This window comes from Gopherus flavomarginatus, chromosome 4 (genome assembly GCF_025201925.1).
Source record: "Gopherus flavomarginatus isolate rGopFla2 chromosome 4, rGopFla2.mat.asm, whole genome shotgun sequence".
In the NCBI taxonomy this organism is placed as follows: Eukaryota; Metazoa; Chordata; order Testudines; family Testudinidae; genus Gopherus; species Gopherus flavomarginatus.
Genome location: NC_066620.1, coordinates 113,191,727 through 113,209,273, shown reverse-complemented (window position 1 = coordinate 113,209,273; position 17,547 = coordinate 113,191,727). Strand labels below are relative to the sequence as shown.

Genomic DNA, 17,547 nt, shown 5'->3' with positions numbered 1-17,547 from the left:
ACCATCATTACAGCAATCTTTAGCAAGGAGAGCAGAATTTGTGGTCTCCTCTGAAATCTCAAGTGACCTGCATTCCTGCCCTTGCAGAAGTATAATGCACTTTCACATGATGATTAGTCTTAACTCATCTAGGAGAGGGATACTTGGTAACCACGAAACTTAAGCTTCTCTAAACTCATCTCCAGTTCATTTATGAAATACAATATATAATATGCAATATGGCTTTACTATATTGACTATACATTAATAAAGTATCAAAGCAAATAGCTGCAATCCATTTTTACATTTTACTAATATCTATACCTACTGCCAAAGTGCTACTGAATTTTTGTAGAGTACACACAGAGTAATAACCCTTTAGGTCTCATCTGATAAATATACAGGCTCTGAACACATCACATCTGTATTACAGTACAGTTTAAGTGGCTTGTAAATGGCATACTGGGTAGTTAACACAGCCATGCAGGTTTCAGCCTATTCCTCATCTTTCATTCTCTGAGCAGAGAGAACTCTGCAGGCAGTGTGCTTAGCCTGGAGGGTGGGAGTTGTTGTTCAACAATGATTCATCAGGATGATTATTATTAATATTATCTATGTAACTAGTTAAGGAACTTATATAGCCCCCATTACAATACTGAATGTTTCTCTCTCTTTTTTGTAAGGTATTTGTATTCTGTAGAATGTCTCATCAAGTTCTCCTTACACTGAGGTGAGCTGTTAGGAAATAATATTCTCAAAGCCATGAGCCACCTCCCATAATATTTTGAATGCTCTCCGATGTTGTGCTAAACTTTTATTACAACATGAACCCAAGGAGTTTCCACTTGAAGGAGTATGCAGTATGTTTTTAAATCGTGTACGTGACAGTGTTTGTACAGATCCCATCCGAATGAGAGTTCAAGAAGAGTTATGACCACAGCTGCATGCTCCAAACACAGGGATTGGTAGCAGGATAGGGTCTGATGTGGTGAAAAAGTAATTTCCCCAGTACACTTAAGCTCCGATCTAAATTTCAAAATAATACCATGGAGATGTAACTGGCTCCGTCAATACTTTTAAAGCATGATTCCTTTTCACAGTGTCAATAAAACATAATTTTTTCAGAATTGTCCTAAAGCCTTGGACATATCTAGCTCCAGCATGATTCTTAACACATCTCCTCTTCACTGTAAAGTGAAAACAATTCAACCACGTTGTATTCAGATTCCATGATACTGCTATTTTTGGAGTGTAGATGGATGTGTTCACAGGAGTTGGAGCTAACACACTAGGAGCCAGCCCACCTGAGAGAGACAGGGTGAAAAAGCTAACTGGGAATGCCCTCTTTTGCCACATTAACCTTAGCTGAACAAAGCCTTTGTGAATATTTAAGCCAGGGATCGGCAACCTTTCAGAAATGCTGTGCCGAACCTTCATTTATTCACTCTAATTTAAGGTTTCGCGTGCCATTAAAACATTAACATTTTTAGAAGGTCTCTTTCTATAAGTCGTAATATATAACTAAACTATTGTTGTATTTAAAGTAAATAAGGCTTTTAAAATGTTTAGGAAGCTTCATTTAAAACTAAATTAAAATGCAGAGCCCCCCGGATCTGTGGCCAGGACCCAGGCAGTGTGAGTGCCACTGAAAATCAGCTCGCGTGCCGCCTTCAGCACCCGTGCCATAGGTTGCCTACCCGATTTAAGCCCTTCCATGGAAGAACACCCATAGATGTACCAGTTGGTTGGATTTCAAGACCCTTAAGTATTAGTACTTCAGACTCTAGCTTACCTGACCAATCACAGCGTATTCTAAAATTGAATTCTGCCCAGCAGAACAAAAAAAAGAGGCACTTGCCAAATGACAACCAAACTTGCTGATGAAGCTAAAAGGGCTTCCTTGGGGGAGGGTGACCGCTCTTCTGGAGGCCATTAGGCGTATGTGTGGTTCTTTTTCAGTATTTTGCATGCACCCTACTTCCAATTCTTGCACCAGGGTTCAGTCAATCCTACAGCCAGCACTCTATTTTATTCTTAGGCATCGGAGATTCGGGGGCCATAGGGCTATTCCCCCTCCCATACTTTTTGAACAGGGGGTACCATGCCCCCTTCTTTTTAAAATGTAGCTGGGGTGGGGGGAGAGTGTCATAGTCTGGCCTGGCTGGCTGGCACTTGGGTCCCACTCTGCATCATGCCATGTGCCAGTAACTAGGCCCTCATCTGCCAGTAGCTCATGTGGCATTGGCTCCTCTGAGTGCCAGGAACTATCCAGGTCTGGGAAGCAGGACAGACCCATCCCTCGAAGGCTTTGGGCTCACCAGCAGGGAGGGTAAGGGAGGAACTGGGGGAAGGGGCTCTGGGAGACTCAGGCTATAGTGGGGGGGCATCAGTGACCCATTTTCCCTCCCCTAGGTTGCAAAACCAGGCTTTAGTGCTTTATTCCTAAAACCAAGAAAACTACATTGAGCACATGGTCAGTAAAATCATGGACTCACAGAATGGAGTGCCCAATCTTTGTTGCTGGCATGAGATTTAGGAAAGAATACTGGTAGAAATGTGTCCTGGTCAACGTGAAATTGGGATACTACCTTGGGTAGGAATGCTCGGTGAGGGTGTAGCTGCACCTTGTCCTTGTAAAAGACTGTGTAGTGGGGCTCAGAAGTCAGGGCTCCGAGCCTGCAGACCCTTCTGGCTGAGATTATGGCCACCAGAAAGGCCACCTTCCAGGAAAGGAAGGTTGCCAGGGCTCAAAAGGAGGACCCATGAGTCGGAAAGGACCAGGTTAAGATCCCACTGAGGAACAGGCTGCCTAACCTAGGGGTTAAACCTTTCCAAGCCCTTAAGAAACTGGCCCACTATGGGATTGCTAAAGACTGACCTGCTCACCACTCTCGGGTGGAAGGCTGAGATGGCTGCCAGGTGTACCTTAATAGATGATATCGCCAACCCCTGTTGCTTCAGGTACAAGAGGTAGTCTAGCACAAGGGGAATAGAGGCTTGCTGCAGGGAGGTACCTTTCTGTAGGGACCAAATGGAGAAACGCTTTCACTTCACCAGGTATGTTGTGTGAGTGGAGGGCTTCCTGCTCCCCAACAGAACTTCCCTAACAGAGTCCGAGCACTGCAGTTCAAGCTGGTTCAGCCATGGAGTTTCCATGCCATGAGGTGGAGGGACTCAAGGTTGGGATGTTGTACTTGGCCGTGATCCTGTGCGACAAGGTCTGGGAGCATAGGAAGGGCCACTGGTCTGTCCACTGATAGGTTCAGCAGTATGATGAACCAGTGCTGTCGAGGCCACATTGGTGCTATGAGGAGGACTGAAGCCCTGTTCTGCTGGATCTTGAGGACCACCTTGTGTATGAGCGGGAAGGGCGGGAACACATATAGCAGGTGACACAGTAGGTGAAAGGCATCCTCTGTGGAGCCGTGGCTGTGGTTCTGAAAGGAGCAGAACAGCTGACACTTTCTGTTGCTCCGCATCGCAAACAGGTCCATGTGGGGATAGCTCCACCTCCGGAAGATCGAAAGGGTGATGTCCACTCTGGAGTGCCCACTTGTGAGTGTTGAACGAGTGGCTGAGGTGGTCCGCTAGTTCGTTCTGTCCTCCCAGCATATAGGAGGCCTGTAGCTGGATGCAATGTGTGATGCAGAAGTTCCACAGTTGGTGAGCTTCCTGACACAGGGGAGAGGAGTGAGCACATCCCTGTTTATTTATATAGAACATCACTGTGGTGCTGTCTGTCAGTACTGAGACACATTTGCCCTGAAGATGGGCCTGGAATGTCTGGCAAGCCAGTGAACCACTCCCAGCTCCCTGATGTTGATATGCAGTGATAGTTCTGGTTGTGACCATATGCCTTGAGTTCTGATACTGCCCAGGTGCATTACCCAGCCCATCTGCGATGCGTCTGTGACCAGTGATAGTGAGGGCTGAGGCTTGGCGATGGGTACTTCCGCACAGACCACCTGAGGTTGAAGCTGCCAGCTGAGGGACTTGAGAATCTTGGGCGGAAGGGTAACCAGTCTGTCCAGGGAGTCCCGGTTGGGTCTGTATACCCTCACCAACCAAGCCTGGAGGGGCTGAAAGCACAACCCGGCCTGCCGCACTACATACGTGCAGGCTGCCACATGCCTCAGAAACTTCATGCAGTTTCTGGCCGCAGTAGTTGGGAACTGGTGGAGGCTGTCGATGATGCCCTTGATGCTTTGGAACTGGGACTCGGGTAGGGAGGCTTTGGCCTGAGTGGAGTCCAGGAGAGCTCCAATGAACTCTATCTTCTGGATTGGGACCAGTGTAGACTTGGGAACATTCAGAATGAGCCCCAGCCTGCTGAAAGTGGTTCATGCCAGGGCCACATGCTCCAGCATTTGCACTCGGGAATTGCCCTTGATGAGCCAATCGTCCAGGTATGGGAAGACCTGTACCCAGCATTTACACAGGAAGGCTGCCACGACTGCCATGCACTTTGTGAACATGTGTGGGGCTGTTGAAAGTTCGAATGGTAGTATGATGAACTGATAGTGCAGGCCGCTGACTACGAATCTCAGGAATCTCCTGTGTGCCAGAATAATCAATATATGAAAGTATGAGTCCTTCAAGTTGAGGGTGGCATACCAGGATCCAGGGAATGCATTCAAATGGGAGGACTGCCAGGAGTCCCAAGACCTGTAGCAAGGAGCTACACCTCACTGTGATGTCTGTACCCATGGTTCACGTTGCTGAGTCAGAGGAGTCCAGAGCAGCCTGGAGGGAGGTTCTAGCCACCACCCTGCCCTCTTCCAGGACTGCAGTGAATTTCTGTCAGGATTCCAATGGAAGCAGTTCCTGAAATTTAGAGAGGGCATTCCACAGGTTGTACACATAGCAGCTAAGTACTGCCTTCTGGTTGGAAATTCGAAGCTGGAGCCCCCTGATTGAGTCTACTTTTCAACCGAAGATGTCCAACTTCTTATCATCTTTATTCTTAGATGCAGCTCTTTGTGGTTTGCTGCATCCAGTACCAAGGTTCCGGGACAGTGGGAGGGCGTAGAGTGAAGAGGTGCTCGTACCCCTTCTGAGGGACAAAGTAATGCCTCTCTACTCCTCTGGCCGTTGGTGGTCTAGAGGGTGGGGTTTGCCAGAGGACCTTCGTGGTGTTCTGAATGGCTTTTTTAAGTGGCAGTGTCACCTTGGAGAGACCCTCCGGGGTGAGTATGGCCAGCATTCAGTCTGAGTCTTCCACTACCTCCTCCGTTGTCATGGTGACGTTCTGGGCCACCCTCCTAAGGAAGTCCTGGAGGGCTTTCATGTCCATCGCCAGAAGGGACATGGTAGTGCCCGCCACTGCCTTGTCAGGCAAGGAAGATGATGAGGTTTAAGGTGAGATGGGGTCTTCCTGCCCCTCCGGTTTCCTGGTGACTTGCTCAGGGATATCCATCGTCACTGCTACTGGTGGTACGGAAGCCACCATCTTTGGCGCCTCTGACCTTGTGCTCGATACAGGAGGCCCGGAGTCTGAATCTCGTGGTGGGTCCTCAGCAGCCCTGGATTGATATGGGGAAATAGACATTGCAGAAGATGTGGCATGGGCATTGGAGACCACTGATGTTGCCCTGGAACCATGCCCTTGGCCTTAGTGGTAGGCCCCTGGTGTCCAAAAGGGCCATTGTATGGACCCTGCCACTAGAGAGGCCAGGACACCATCCGTAACAAGTGTTCCTCCACCTTACGGTACCAAGACCGGTGCCGGGATCTCAACCGGTATCAGCTGTGTCGGGACACGTGCGACTTTGCCTCTGATTCTGATAAATAGTTTGAGCCCAACCAGGGAGGGGCGTATCCCGACGGTGCCAGGGAGCAGTACCGTGGTGATGGGGAATGATGCTGCATCATGGTGGGCTTGACCCAGTGCCGGATAGGAGGTGTCGCCATCGATGCCACAGACGGTGCTGGAAGTGATGCAGCAGATAGTTCTTGCACTGCCTGCACCAGAGCCGGTGCATGGGAATAAGAGACCAGGGACTGTGCCATCATTGCAATTAAGTTATGCACAGCCTCAAAGGTGTCTGGTGTGGAAGGGAGGTCCAGGTCCTCCTCCAACACTTCCCAGACTGGAGAGTTCACTGACACCGGACTTGATGGACCCCCCCCTTTGAAGCCAGAGTCGACAGTGCTGGGACCAATGGACCTGACTTCTGATGTCCCACTTTGGGATGCACCATGCTGGAGTCCTGTCTGCTCTTCTTGGCAGGGGAGCAGCTCCGTTACACCACCGCCTTCTTATGCAGCACTGGGGGTAGTGATCGGTGCCACACCGATGAGATGGTCTTTCACGCAGGGGAACAGTGCCGATGCTGTTTATTTGGGTCCTTCATCAGTGCAGAGATGTCCCGCACTTAGGCTGGTGCGTTGGGGCCAGAGAACGGACTCCATCAAGAACAGCTTGAGGCAATAGTCTCTCCCGCTCTTAGTTCTGGGCTTGAAGCCTCTGGAAGTGGTTCACTTGTCTTGCAAATGACCCTCTCCCAAGCACTTCAGACAAGAGGTGTGTGGATCCCCTCTGGGTATAGGCTTACAACACCTATTGCATGGCTTGAATCCCTGGGGCTGCAGCATGCCCCGGCAACAGGGAAAAATATCAGGGGTGGAGGGGAAATCCCCCTACTTAAACTTACTAACAAACTAAGATAGGGAAGGATAACAACTATATACAGGGAAAACTAAAGAAAGACCAGTTGCTCCAACGACCATCACTGGTGGTAAGAAGGAACTAAGCAGGTGGTAGGTCAGCAGAGACCTATATACATCGCCACAAAGGCGCAACTCCAGGGGTCACCATAGCCAACCCAATGGGTACCGCTAGGGTAAAAACCACCAATGATTGTGCACGCAGCGTGTGCACACACACCTATTAGAATGGACATAAGCAATCACTCGAAGAAGAATACAATAAAACATAGGATTAGGAATCTGTGAAATATATTTCCATTTCTTTATTGCCTTTCTTTCAGTCCCACTCTCCTTTCATTTTATCCCTCTTTTCCATTTCCTTTACTGTCTAGAGTTTGCTTTCTCTCTCAAGCATTTATAAGATGCCCATTATAGTGGTATCAAACATCAACATCAAACCATATCTTGCTTCTCTCTGCTAAACAAAAAGGATTCCTTTCTTAAGATCCTTCCTCCTATATTCCACATCTGTGAAATATATTCTCTCTCCTCTTTTAGTCTGTTTTTCTGTCCTCTTTACTTGCTTATGCTATTCTTTCATCTCTCTGTTCACTCCTGTTCTGTTCACACATCCTTCACTCCTTCTTTGACCCTCTTCCACGTTGTGCGCTCTTTACTGTTCACTTTTGAGACTATTGTTAAATGCTCCTCTTGCTCACTTCCTGTTGTTTCTTTCCTTCCTTCTGCCCACACACTTAATCTCTCCTCAACTTTTTGCCTCTTAATATCCTCTTTCCTTTCACTTCCCAGTTCTTCTTTAACTTCTCATGTTCCTACCATTCCACTTGCTGTCACTCCAGTCTCTGGAACTGTAATGGGATGAGCACCAATGGATTTTGTATGCTGACTTCTGGTTGCTCTATTCCCACACATTCATGAACGCACAAACAATGGTTTTGTTTGAAGTTAACTCCCCAGTCGTGCAATGAGCTTCATGCACTTGGACAGCTAAATCAACATACAGTCTTACTAAAATCTGCTGAGATTGAGGTGGGCACAGAGGTCCACATGTGTGGAATTCATTGCAGAACGGGGGACAAAGAAAGGGGTTACAGTCTAAAATCAACATCCGTTGTCCCTCAGTTGTGGGAGAGAGAGCTGCAGTTGTGAGGATATTAGAGTTGACGTTTTCTGGAGAACTTTCCAAGTTCCTCTACTGTAATTGGGAAGTTAGTTAGGACCTCGTACTCGTAAAAAACTTGAGCCATAATAAAGAAACAACTAAAGGGAAGAGTAAATACATAAATATTTTGCTGCTTTCCAGAACACAGTCAAGTGGAGACCAAATTACATCATCACCATTTGTTATAAATAAATAGTTAAGGGTTAATGTCTCTTTACCTATAAAGGGTTAACAAGCTCAGTGAACCTGGCTGACACCTGACCAAAGGACCAATCGGGGGACAAGATACTTTCAAATCTTGGTGGAGGGAAGTCTTTGTTTGTGCTTTTTGGGTTGTTCTCTCTTCTCTCTTGGGATTAAGAGGAGCCAGTCGTGCAACCAGTTTTCTCCAATCTTTCTGAAACAGTCTCTCGTGTTCAAAATAGTAAGTAATAGCTAGAAGGCGGAATAGTCTTTTTGTTTGTTTTCTTTATTTGCAAATGTGTATTTTGCTGGAAGGATATTTTACCTCTGTTTGCTGTACCTTATGCTTAGGCTAGTGGGGAGGGAGTCCTTCTGGTCTATGTAAAGCTGAGACCCTGTAAACATTTTCCATCTTGATTTTACAGAGATAGAAAAAGTAAAAACTTTCTTTTATTAAAAGCTTTCTTTTTTAAGAATCTGATTGATTTGTTTTTTCTTGTGCAAGACCCAGGGGAATTGGGTCTGGACTCACCAGGGATTGGTGGAGGAAAAGGAAGTGGGGGGGGAAGGTTAATTCCTCTCTGTTTTAAGATTCAAGGAGTTGAATCACAGTGATCTCAGGGAAAACCAGGGAGGGGAAAATCTGGGAGGGGGAAAGGTTTATTTCTCTCTGTTTTAAGACCCAAGGGATCTGGGTCTTGGGTTTCCCAGAGAAGGTTTTTGGGGGGACAGAAAGTGTACCAAAACACTATATTTTTGGTTGGTGGCAGCATTATCAGATCTAAGCTAGGAAATGAGCTTAGAGGGGTACATGCAGGTCTCCACTTTCTGGACGCTAAAGTTCAAAAAGTGGGAATAAGACCTTGATACCATGGAACCTGACAATGGAGCTATTTAAAGTGTTTACAGCTGCTTCTTATATTAGCATTTTCAGTGATACTGGATGGTGAGGGCTGTGCATGTGTGCACTGGATTATTCATGCACCTTTACTGAGCACACATCAAGAAGATTTGGACCTTAAGTAGCATTCATTGCCTCTAAGAGGAGAAGCACTCTATGTATAAAGGAATTATATATGCATTTATTGTCATCTTTCTTGACTATACTGCAATGTTTTATTTCTACTACTCAACACATATACTTTAAATCCCAATATCACAACTTAAGGGAAGAAATAGGAAAACATTTCTAATGATAAAGTTTGCTTATGCATTCAGGTGCCATTTTTCTTTGATTTAGAAACAGGTTCTTCACTGCAACAGAGTAAACATGTGGACTGTCTTCCTTTACCAATTAAGTATTAACTAACTCTTTTACACCTTCTGCCTTTCTTTAGTTGGATAAGGAGCTTTCCTCTAATTAACCTCAGTCAGACATTACATATATAATAGCCTTGCCTCTGAACAGATGCATCTTGTCAGGATCATAACAAGGGCAGCGGGAACCAAAGATAAGAGCAGGGTCAAATCTGAGGCTGAGAGTAGCGGAGGAGTTCATAGTCAAGTTCCAGACCAGGGTTAATACCTAAGATCAGAGCCTGAGATAGGTTTCAGGGTCTGGGTCAGGAGGCAAGGTCCAAATCAAGCCAAGGTCAAAGCCAGGAGTTTGAGAGTAGGAAGCAACAATTGTTGTGGCAGTTACAGGAGGTCTGTGCTGTTGTCAGGACACTTCCTAGAATGCCCCTTAGATTTATATAGGGTAGGGAGCCAATCAGGAGCCATGAGGCTGCTGCCTGATGGAGCCTGAGGGCAGGGACTCTTGTGGTCTTTGTTCACAGCTGGTCATAGAGAGAGTGTGAACCAGTTACAATTGCTGCTGGGTGGCAGCGTGGAGGTGTTTGCTGCCTACCAGCTCTGCAGGCCTGATTCAAGACCCGCTGGGCACCCTCTGCCGGCCCATATTTGTCTGGATGGGCTGCCACGAGGTCAGGGGCATGGATTTGGGATACTGACTCCCAGGATCATCCTCTAGGGCACAGTCCTCCAGCCTACAAGGTACCAGAGGGAGCTGCATTTGATTTTCAAGTCCAGTATTTCACAGACTTCATACTCGTGCTCTTGGATCAGCTCCAAAGGAGGCAGTGGCTGGGCCCAGTAAGTGAAGGGGTTGTCCACATAGAGTTTTAGCAAGGATACGTGGAACACTGTGTGGTTCTGGTGGGATCTGAATAACTGAAACCTCATGATCACTGCGTTGATTATCTGGCTGATGGAATATGGCCCAAGGTATTGGTAATCCACTTATGACAAAGCCAGTCAGCGTGGATGTGTTGAGCTGTTAGTCAGACTTTTTGCCCAGTGATGAATGCCAGGACTTCCCAGCACTGGAGGTCAGCAAACCACTTGTAAACTTCCTTGGCCTTGTCTATATGTGCCTTGAGTTCTTCTTGGACATCATGGATCAAACACACCCACTCAGCGGCTACAGGATTGGTGGAGGAGACAAATGCAGCTGGGTGGAAATGGGAGTGGAGGCCACAGTTTGCATGGAACGGATTCTGCATGGTGGACATATGATCAGCGCTGTTGTAAGCAAACTCTGCTTGGGGTAGGAAGCTCGACCAGTTCTCCTAGTGGAAATTAATAAAGCACCACAAGTATTGTTCTAATACTTGACTGCTTCCTCAGACTGACTCTCAGTTTGTGGGGGATAAGCAACGGATGTGTAAGCACAGATCCTAAGTAATTTAGGATTTTGTTCCAAAACCACAACACAAACTGCAGACCCTTATCAATTGTGACTTGCTCTGGGAGTCCATGGAGACAGATCAGTGTCCTTGTTAGACACAGGGAGCTTGACTATAAAGTTCAGGGTAATGATTGCCCAAAGCCTGGACGGGCTCTCAGAAGACACTAGGATGTTGAAGGGTTTTGAGTGTGCATCGTGGTGCAGGCATGCCTCACAAAAATCAACATACAAGTCCATTATTGTGTGCACTCAGGACCACCAGAAGAAGTGGACAGCCAAACAGAGAGTCTTGAAGCTACCCAAATGGCCTGCTAATGGTGAGTCATGACAGACCCATAGTACTTCTAACTGAGGGGGTCCCAGTGGAATGTTCAAGTAGCCCTTGACAGAGAGCAAGGCATCCTGGACCTACTGTTGCCCTTGGCTTGCTGCCTCAAATTCCTTGGGAAGGGGATCCTTCTCTGCAGCTGAGTGGATTATTGACATGAAGTCCTGAGGAACTGCAGCATCCAGGAAGTTCGGGAGCTTAAGAATTGGTGGGAAGGGCTCAGCATAGGGGGGCTCTTGGCTGGTGAGATATTCCCCTTTTTGAGATGAGGCACTGGCGGTCTTGTTCTGGGCTCCTGAGTGGTACATGATGGTGAAACTGAAGCATGCAAAGAACAGGGCCCAGCGAAACTGCATCTGGTTAAGGGTCTTGGCTCAGCAGTACTCAGTTTTTACGATCAAAGTAAACCTGTCCTGGGTACTAAGCACCCTCCAGATAGCCGCAACGCTCTTCTAAAGCTGCTTTGAAGGCTAGAAGCTCCTTAACTAGACATTTCTGTTCAGCTGCAGTTAACTTCCATGAATAATACACACAAAGCAAGAGGAGCCACTGGGGAATCACCTCTTCGAGAGAGTATTGTCCTAATTGCCACATTGGAGGCATCAGTCTTGACAACAAAGGGTCATGTTGGGTTGGGATTGGGGTGGGGGAATGCTCACTAGGCCTCTGGAGACCAGCTGAAGGTGGTATTTTTGAGGAGAAGTGCTGTCAATGGGGTGATGTGGCCTGAAAATCCAGAGATGAACAGCCTACAAAAGTTAGTGAACCCCAGGAAGTATTGTAGCTCCTTGATATTTTGGGTGAGCACCAAGGCCTGTACTGCCTCCACCTTTTTGGAGTCCATTTGGAAGCCCTTGGGGGAGAGAATGTAGCCCAGGAACTCCATGAAGCACTGGTCAAAGATACATTTTTCCAACTTTGCATACAGGCCATGTTGGCAGAGCCATTTCAGGACTGACTGGACATGCTTGGTGTGTAGCTTGTGATCCTCAGCAAAGATGGAGATATCATCTATGTAGACTACAACATACTGATTTAGGATGTCATGGAATACCTCACTCATGAAGTGCTGGAATGTTGCAAGGGTATCTGTGAGGCCAAACTGCATTACTGGGTAATTGTAGTGGCTATAACAGGTTTGAAAATCTGTCTTCCACTCAACTCCAGCTTGGATTTGAACCAGGTTGTAGGTCCTGTGACATAACACTCCATATTCTTTATGGAAATATTCTTATTATATGGAAATGACATAACAGATGTACTTTATGCAAGATGCCTCATGTAAGGTATCATTGGAAAGGTTATGATTTACTGAATGTGTTTATCCAATTTGTGTGCATGTATCATTTTTGTATCTGAAGTTGGGAATATTGACCATGTCTCTGTATTTCAAATATGCTATGTTGGATGAGGCCAAACAATGTTAGTGGCTTATTGAAGAAATGACACAAGCATAAGGATTACCCCAGGAACTGTGTGCAATAGAAACCTCTCAGATATAGCTCTACGTAATGGGAACTGTTTGACCCAGGTCAGATAACTCTATACAATGGGAACCATTTGACCCAGGTCATAGCAAAAAAGCTTTCCAGTAAGTTGGGGGAAGATATAAAAGAGGGACAATGACAACATGAGGGGCCTCACTCTCCCTACAACAACACACTTGAAAACACCTGAGGAACAAAGAATGAACTGTGAAAAGTGATGGTCCCAGGCTAAGATCTTTAACGTGTATATGAAAACCCGGGAAAGCCAAGGCAACTGGTCTCTTAAGAATCTGCCTGCTTGTTTATCACTCAGGGTGAGAATCTGCTAATTTGCATTCTACCTATCTAGTGTGTCAAGCTTAGTTTGTGTGTTTTGTTTAATTTGCTTAGTAATCTGCTTTGTTCTGTTTGCAATCCCTTGAATCACTTAAAATCTGCCTTTTATAGTTAATAATTTCTTTCTGTTTATTATTAAACCCAGTTTATGCAATTTCTTACAGGCGGTGGGGAGGTGTTGTCATGCATATCTCTCTTCACATTGAGGAAGAGGGAGAATTTTATGAGCTTGTGCTGTACAGACATTTCTATATAGTGCAAGGCAGTAGTATTTTGGATTTGTCTGCCAAAAGGGGTGAGCATGTGAGTGCTGGGGAAGCCCTCTCACACAGAGCTGACTTCAGTCTGTGTCTGCAGTGGGGTGTGGCTCGACGTGTGTGTGTGTGTGTGTGTGCGCGTGCGCGCACTACAAGAGGCCAGAAAGCCTAATTCAGCAAAGCAGGGAGAGGGAACCCAGGCTGGCTGGGCAGGGGAGGCTCAGTTAAACCCCAGCACATCAGATGGCACCCTGGACGAGGTGTGGGTCCAACCTGTCACAGGCCCCTCACAACTCAAGTTTTACCTGAATACCTGGGCTAATTGCAAATGATCCAGTAGTTCGAGAATAAGTCGAAGAGGGGTTTTGATTCTTGATGATAACCTGACTGAGGGCCTTGGAATCCATGCATAAGTGCAGGGTTCCATCTTTCTTTTTAACGAACAGAACCAGGGCCCTGGTGGGAGAGGTAGATGGCTGAAAGAAACCCTTAGGCAGATTCTCCTGGAGATAAGAATGCAGGGCAGCCACGTCAGATTCTCACATCACATATATATGGCCAAATGGCATCTTGACCCCTCGATACAGCTCAATCAGGCAGTCATAATACTAATGGGGTAGTAGGGTGTTAGCATTCTACTTCTCGAAGACGACACCACAGTCACTGTATTTGGGGAGCAGTGCCAAAATCACTCTGGTGATGGTCCCACCTGACCCAAGCCAGGGCCCAGAAGCGGGAGTATCTTGGTTCCAGGGTTTGTCAGGTGGGTGTACATAGGTAGACTTGCTGGCAGAACTCAGACAGGAAGCTAACTCTGTGCTCATGACAAAGAACGGGTGGCTCATGAATTGTCACCCACAAAATGAAAAGGATTATTGGGAAGTGGGGTGAGTGGATCATCTCAAAATGAAGGGCTTCCGATGGTCCTGAATGACAACTTCTAAAGGCACTGTTTCCTGTTTCATTAGCCCCAACAAGAAGAGTGAACCATCTATAGTTTCAAGTAGAACAAGGACCATCTTTGTTCATAACAGAATACCCAGGGATTGGGCTGTATCAGCATCTATAAAGTTGTCTGCTGCACAGGAATCTACCAGTGCCCGCTGTGGAGGAATTTGGTAAAGCTCTCCTGTAACATGGTGGCAGATCCAGACTTTAGGCCACAGGGAGCACTCACTGTGCCTGAGATGTGCATCAGTGAAGAGCAGGGGGAATATTATCTTGGGGTTTGCCCAGGCCAACCCCCCTCTACTGATCCTGAGCATAGTCATTTCCTCAACTGGGCCATGCTACAGATCATGATGGGCAGTTGCATGGCTAGATCCTCAATAGAAACATAGCTCATGGCAGCGATGGCACTTTTTTCCCTCAAGGGTCACATGGCAGTGGGTGGTATCCAGCAGCTTGGGTTCAAGGTCCAGGTTGGAGATGGGTACCAATGTACACCAGTTGGGTGGTGGCCCATATTCCTTCCTTTCCTCATGTCTCTTGTGGAGCCTATTGTTGATGCATATGATGAGGTCGATGAAGGCATCTAGGTTGGCTGGGGACTCCACATGAGCTAGTTCATCCTTAATTTCTTCATGTAGTCTCAATCAGATCTAGTAGATCTGGGCCATTTCATTCCATGCAGTGTCTGAGATATCTTCAATAATAAGAATGAGGGGACATTAATTTTGTGTGGAATATAGGTGACTTTGGGAATAAGATGACTGATGTTCCTCAAAATGAAAATTGTCTGAGAAATATCGAAGTTAGGTTATTACCTTGAAAATGGGAAGAATCCTTAAATTAACACTTAATATTGAATCTTCATGTATACATTCCATGTATACACAAAGGAAAAAAAAAACAAGAGAAAGTGTTAATAGTTACATTAAAATGCTATAAGCATAGAGAAAGTAGTAACATTGTAAAATACTGTAGTGGGCTTTGGTCTTAATTAATATATCTAACATCCCGAAACTACTGTAAATGTTACTTCCTTGGGTTTCAAATGAATATGATCCTTATTTGATTATAGCCCTTCAGCATTTAATGAGCATGAGAATCTATAATCTGCCTAGAGGAAAAACTGCGCCAGGCTGTACTTTATTGAATCCTACAGTGCACAGAGAACAGAAATGCAAACACAGCTGCCTCAGCAAAGCCTACAGAGATAAAGAAAGAAAAAAATAAAAGATGAGTTCATAAGTATGTGAAATAATCTAACTCCTGAGATTAATCAAATACACAGCAAAACTATTTGATCTATTTTGTCCTTAATTGGCAACATTTCCTTTCTTTCTTTAAAGAATATCACTTCCATGCTATTACGACTTTATTTATAACATCACTAGAAAAAGGGTTAACGAAAATATACTCAATCCCACCAAGTTTAACAGAAAACTGCTAATTTATTTATTAATCCCTTCCCAAAATGAGTGTATGCTACAGACACTTCTAAGGCTTGCTGTAGCAGAAAAGCACTGATATACATATTGAATAATTCCTATTTTTTCCTAATAATTGGCTAACATCTAGAATTAAATATGTATAAAATACGCAAACAATAATAGTCACTTAGCCAACAGAGAAAAAGATGAGTGCAAAACTATATTTTCAGCATTGTTTTTCAAGAGAATTCTTATTTATCACATCAGCCTGATACAAAGACACATTAAAGGATTTTGTGAAGGAAAGGTCTGAATGAGATGGAAATAAAAGGGTGGAACAGGTTCTGGGAACTAAGGGCACAACCTAATTTATGTCCCTTTCCGATGAACCCTCTGGAGGCCAGCAGCTGGCAGGCAATTACCATATCACATTAGGTCAGGACATTTCGACTGCAGGCACCAGGGGGTTAACATCCAAGTGGAGTAGGCCCATTTTTTTAGGGGCAAAACACAAAGTGTTAAGAACACTACCTCTTCTACAACTAGTCCCTGCTTGGTATTTTAAAAAAACATACTTTAATGATTGTATAGTTGTAGTTAACTAAATTTATAGAGGTTGGGAGTTCTTTTGTGTTAGGAGAGAAGGATCAGGACAGAGTATACATCATCACCAACCACTTCCTATATATACAAGGAATACACAGAAGATATTAGTGATTTCACTTGGGTTACCATAAGCCAGCTGGTACAAACAGTGCTTGAAATAAGATGTAGGTGAGCTAATGGTAAAAAAACAGCTGCAACTGATCCAATAGCCAATTTTAAGTTACAACATTTTCCCTTCCTGACTTAGTATTGCCCATATTCCTGCTAAATACCAAGAATACAGAAATGTGATTCTGACATATTCATTTCTAAACAATATGAGAGAGAGAGAGAGAGAGAGAGAGAGAGAGCGCGAGCGCACGAGCGTATGCGAGAGGGAAGACTATATTTCACCTTTAAAAAAAATATATCTGACCTCTATATCAACATGAGGTAAAAGCCTACACAGCCATGAAAGTTTCCTTAAAGATACTTCCTTTTATTCACAAAAGGAAGCAAGAAATCTTTTCTACAAAGCAATTTGTGAAGAATGCCATTTTATAGTTTAACATTATCAATTTTTTTAAATGCATAAATAGAATTCCTTACCGTCTGTAGTCTGACTGATGGTGTTCGGCTAAGAGGACTTCCTACTGGGCTGAAACTCCCTGTGAAAAGACAAACCTGTGAATTTTTGCTTGTTATCCTGTTCTAATAAACCGCTTTATTTTAAAAACATTATGTTAGCAGGACATGTTTCACAAAACTCTTAATGAAAAGAAGCACCATCTTTCTGTTGCAACTATGCATCCTTCAGTCAGTAACAGTTGGAGGGTTTATCTAACTAATAGACCTGACACAAGGTTAGTTAATCCAATATTTCCATTCAAATGATTCGGAGCAATAGCACAAGCAATGTCCACATGCCACCTCGTGCTCAGAACACACACTATTATTTAAGCTACACTGCCTTTCTTTTCATTGTATTTCTGAGTAGTGCATACAAAGTTTTCAGTCAGAAATGATCACAAAACCTTTCAAAGGAATTACTTCCTTATTTTATCTGAACGAATAAGTATGTCTATTCAGTATCTCTCTTTGATCATCTGACTTCCTACCACAACACATCTTGATGTTTATTTTATTCACTCTTTATACAGTGCATTTGAAAAAGTGCTACCTGTCAATTTATTCCTTTTGAAATTATTACATTGGCTAAGCTCAAGAAAATCCTTTCATCATCTATGGATTTATCTTTTTGTTACTGGTTTCTTCTACTGTGTATCTTCTAAGAAAACATCTTTAAAAGACAGAGACATCTGAAAATTGCTAAACATGACAATACTTAAATGCTATACCTTTGCTCAAGATATTTCATCTTTCTTTTTTTTTCAAGCAGGTGGAGCAGAGGGCAGCCAAATAGCACAGATTTAAGATCACCAGCTTTTTGCCATGAGAGACAAGGGTTCAAATCCTAGTTTAGGTTTCAAGTAAAAA

At 44.8% G+C, this 17,547-nt stretch overlaps 1 protein-coding gene across 5 annotated transcripts in view; it reads right to left on the bottom strand.

Annotated features, from left to right (window-relative positions):
• The window catches only part of AHI1 (Abelson helper integration site 1), a 197,158-nt gene that overhangs the window by 53,609 nt on the left and 126,002 nt on the right, over positions 1-17,547 (bottom strand). For all 5 annotated transcript variants that reach the window (XM_050949466.1, XM_050949471.1, XM_050949469.1 and 2 more), the window contains one exon: positions 16,660-16,718. In XM_050949466.1, coding sequence (XP_050805423.1) covers positions 16,660-16,718 — 59 coding nt within the window. The remainder of the gene's footprint in view (positions 1-16,659; positions 16,719-17,547) is intronic.